The sequence below is a fragment of the Limulus polyphemus genome, unplaced genomic scaffold (assembly GCF_000517525.1).
Source record: "Limulus polyphemus unplaced genomic scaffold, Limulus_polyphemus-2.1.2 Scaffold6534, whole genome shotgun sequence".
NCBI lineage: Eukaryota > Metazoa > Arthropoda > Merostomata > Xiphosura > Limulidae > Limulus > Limulus polyphemus.
In genome coordinates this window covers 8,181-11,616 of record NW_013672144.1, presented here as the reverse complement: position 1 = coordinate 11,616, position 3,436 = coordinate 8,181, and the positions used below count along the sequence as shown (strand labels likewise).

General features: G+C 39.7%; 1 protein-coding gene across 1 annotated transcript in view; it reads right to left on the bottom strand.

Annotated features, from left to right (window-relative positions):
* Positions 1-2,713, bottom strand: part of LOC106473823 (homeobox protein Hmx-like) — a 40,304-nt gene extending 37,591 nt beyond the window's left edge. Inside the window, exon 1 of the mRNA XM_013934497.2 lies at positions 1,364-2,713. Within this exon, the coding sequence (XP_013789951.2) occupies positions 1,364-1,856 (493 nt within the window). The 5' untranslated portion in view covers positions 1,857-2,713. The remainder of the gene's footprint in view (positions 1-1,363) is intronic.
* Positions 2,714-3,436: the final 723 nt, after the last annotated feature.

Sequence of the window (3,436 nt, the reverse complement as noted above, 5' to 3'; positions counted from 1 at the left end):
AAGCAGTTCTCACACATCACAGAATGATGTCGTACAAGGCATTTGTAAAGCAGTTCTCACACATCACAGAATGATGTCGTACAAGGCATTTGTAAAGCAGTTCTCACACATCACAGAATGATGTCGTACAAGGCATTTATAAAGCAGTTCTCACACATCACAGAATGATATCGTACAGGGCATTTATAAAGCAGTTCTCACACATCACAGAATGATGTCGTACAAAGCATTTATAAAGCAGTTCTCACACATCACAGAATGATGTCGTACAGGGCATTTATGAAGCAGTTCTCCCACTTGAAATGATCGAATTTTACCAACTTTCTTGTTCTAGAAGAACTGAATCACATTATTGAGTATCATTAGATTTATTGGGTAAAGTTTGGACATGGTACAAAGTGTTTCACGAAGAGTGTTCAACACGCTTTCCGGCGCTCTTAATCAGTATATCAAGCCTAACTCTAAATTAAGCTACTGGCAATCAGTATATCAAGCCTACTACTATATTAGGCTATTGTCAATCAGTATATCAAGTCTATCTTCAAATTAAGCTACTGTCAATCAGTATATCAAGTCTACTATTAAATTAGGCTACTGTCAATCATTATATCAAGTCTATCCTCAAATTAGGCTACTGTCAATCATTATATCAAGTCTACTACTAAATTAAGCTACTGTCAATCAGTATATCAAGTCTATCCTCAAATTAGGCTACTGTCAATCAGTATATCAAGTCTACTACTAAATTAGGCTACTGTCAATCACTATATCAAGTCTACTACTAAATTAGGCTACTGTCAATCACTATATCAAGTCTACTACTAAATTAGGCTACTGTCAATCAGTATATCGAGTCTGCCCTCAAATTAAGCTACTGTCAATTAGTATATCAAGTCTGCCCTCAAATTAAGCTACTGTCAATCAGTATATCAAGTCTGCCCTCAAATTAAGCTACTGTCAATCATTGTATCATGTCTACTTACTCCTCATATTGTTGAAAGAAGATAAATAAAAGATATTCTAATTTGGAGAGAGAGAGGAGGTGGGGGGGGGGGGAGAAATGCTAATTTAGAGGAATATCAATTACGAAACTTTCCCGAATAAAACTTATTATTCTCTATGTGCTTCTGGTAAAACTTAGTTCCGAGTAGTTTTTAAGATACAAGTAATTTCTGTAGAAGAAATAATTAAAGATTAACGTTAGTGTCTTACCGTAAGTAACTATACAATATTACATAGATGATAATATTATATGAGCTGACAAATGAACTAGGAAGTCAGATTGTTTCTCTCTCTGTTTGTGTGGGTGTTGGGTGTTTGTTTTACCAGGCCAGGATTTACGGGTAAAATTAACGAGACTCACCTTCAACTTTCAGTTCGACGTTTGCACCTGCACCCGTAGTGTCGAGGGCTGGAATTAGTGTTGTTTCCGTTTCGGGTGAAACGGTGCCCTTACTGAGAGTAGATAAGTAGGAATCTGACAGTGGAGAGAGGCTTCCTGTAGATGGTGATGACTTTATGGGAGGAGCGTCCGCATTGTGGACGCTGGAGGGAGTCAAGCTGGACGACAACGAAGGAGGCATATTAAGGAATGAGCCGTTCAATGTTGATGAAGGGAGATACGAATTGGTGTTGGAACAGGATAAGTTCAACGGCTGTTCCACACACGTCGGGCCGTTCTCCTCGCCATGTCTGACCGCCCGCAAACCCAGAATATCGACGATAGTGTGAGGAGTTGGCTGCCTTGGGGGCTTACCGTAGACATGAGGGTGCCAAGTATGTAGAGCTGTCACCGTAGGGAGTGGAGGGGAATCAGAGGTCCCGTTTTGGCTAAGGAATTTTCCATTTTTCTCCATGACCACAACCGACGAAACGATCAACTCCTTCAGTTTATGGCCCTTTAGAACACGTGAGATTATGCGCACGAGCTTATGGATTCCGATCACCGAAGTTAACGTTGTCCTCAACACGACATTCTCAACTTCCGAAACCAAAAAATAAATAATAATAAAAAAATTATTCAGAGCTTAAAAAAAAACACATTTACTCCTAAATGACGCGCAAAAGGAAACATTAGTCGGCGGTAAAGTTAGAGACCGGGTAGAACAGAATACATCAAACAGCGGCTAATTCGCCTACATTGTGTCTTCAACGTTAGGCTACCAAGCTCCATCCACATAAACTATAGTGATAATCCTGCCGACTCTTCAGCTGTACTTCTCCGAGAAGAATATGAGAGAGAGAGGGAGAAGCTTTTCATTTCAACGAAACAATCACTGCTTGTACTGAGTCATGGCGAAACTTGAACCGGTGCACGCTGCATACACACACACACACATTTGCAGACCTATTTGTGCTGAGCGCCGTTAATAAGCTTTGAACGCTCCGAACCACGTACAGCAACTACACGACTTGAACCGCCGCCTGCTATCAGTAGGAGACCCAACAACTGCGGTTTTATCAGCGCAGGAACTTGCGTTACAGTCATGAGGGCTGTCATGAGGGTTGTCAGGCGGGCTGAAATCTTTCCCTGGGGGGTGGAATGCTGGCGCACGCGCTCTACCTAGTTATTGGTAATGTATTAACCATTTAAATAGTCTTTTCGAATAAATCTGTGCTATTTGAAACGTGGTTGAGGCCAGGCTTTAATTATCCTATTTCACAAGGCAGATGTTAGGCTAGTTGAGAATCTTTCAAGCTCCGTATAAAATGACTTTACATTGTGTGAACGATGAATTCGAACGTGCACTGTTTTAAGCATAGACTCGAGAGCTGACATCTCCCGTCTGACGATGATTAAATAATATATTTTAAGTTCCATAACTTACTAGTGTACGCGAGTTATACGACTTTATTGCTAGAATCATTTAACTTGAGATATTAAGTGGTTTCAGGCTTTGTTTACTGGTTAAGTATACGAGCAGTTTTTGCTAATATAGATAACTGTCTCAGCCACTACCATGTTTGTCGTAACCCATCTGGTCTGATGAGCTCTGGCATTAGAGGAAAAGGCCTAGATATAAGCAGACGTTGTGTAGTTGACATATTTTCTTTTCTGTTACTCAGGAGTTCTTATTAATAATATATTTATTTATTTTTAAAAACGAAAACGAACTAGAACAGTGAATTTCAAAAACTTTCTTTTCGTCATTGGATGAGTCAATCTTTTAGAAGGTTCTTTTTATTACAGTTTGCATATTTTCGTTTCTTTGTTATGGACATCGGACAAGAGCCGTTATCAACGACCCAAGCTCCGTAGATTAACGGCTTTTAAAAATACGTGTCTTTTAGCTGCAATTGATTAACGGTCTTTAAAGGTACGTCACACTAAGCTGTAATTGATTAATGGTCTTTAAAAGTACGTCACACTTAGCTGCAATTGATAAACGGTCTTCAAAGGTACGTCACACTTAGCTGCAATTGATAAACGGTCTTC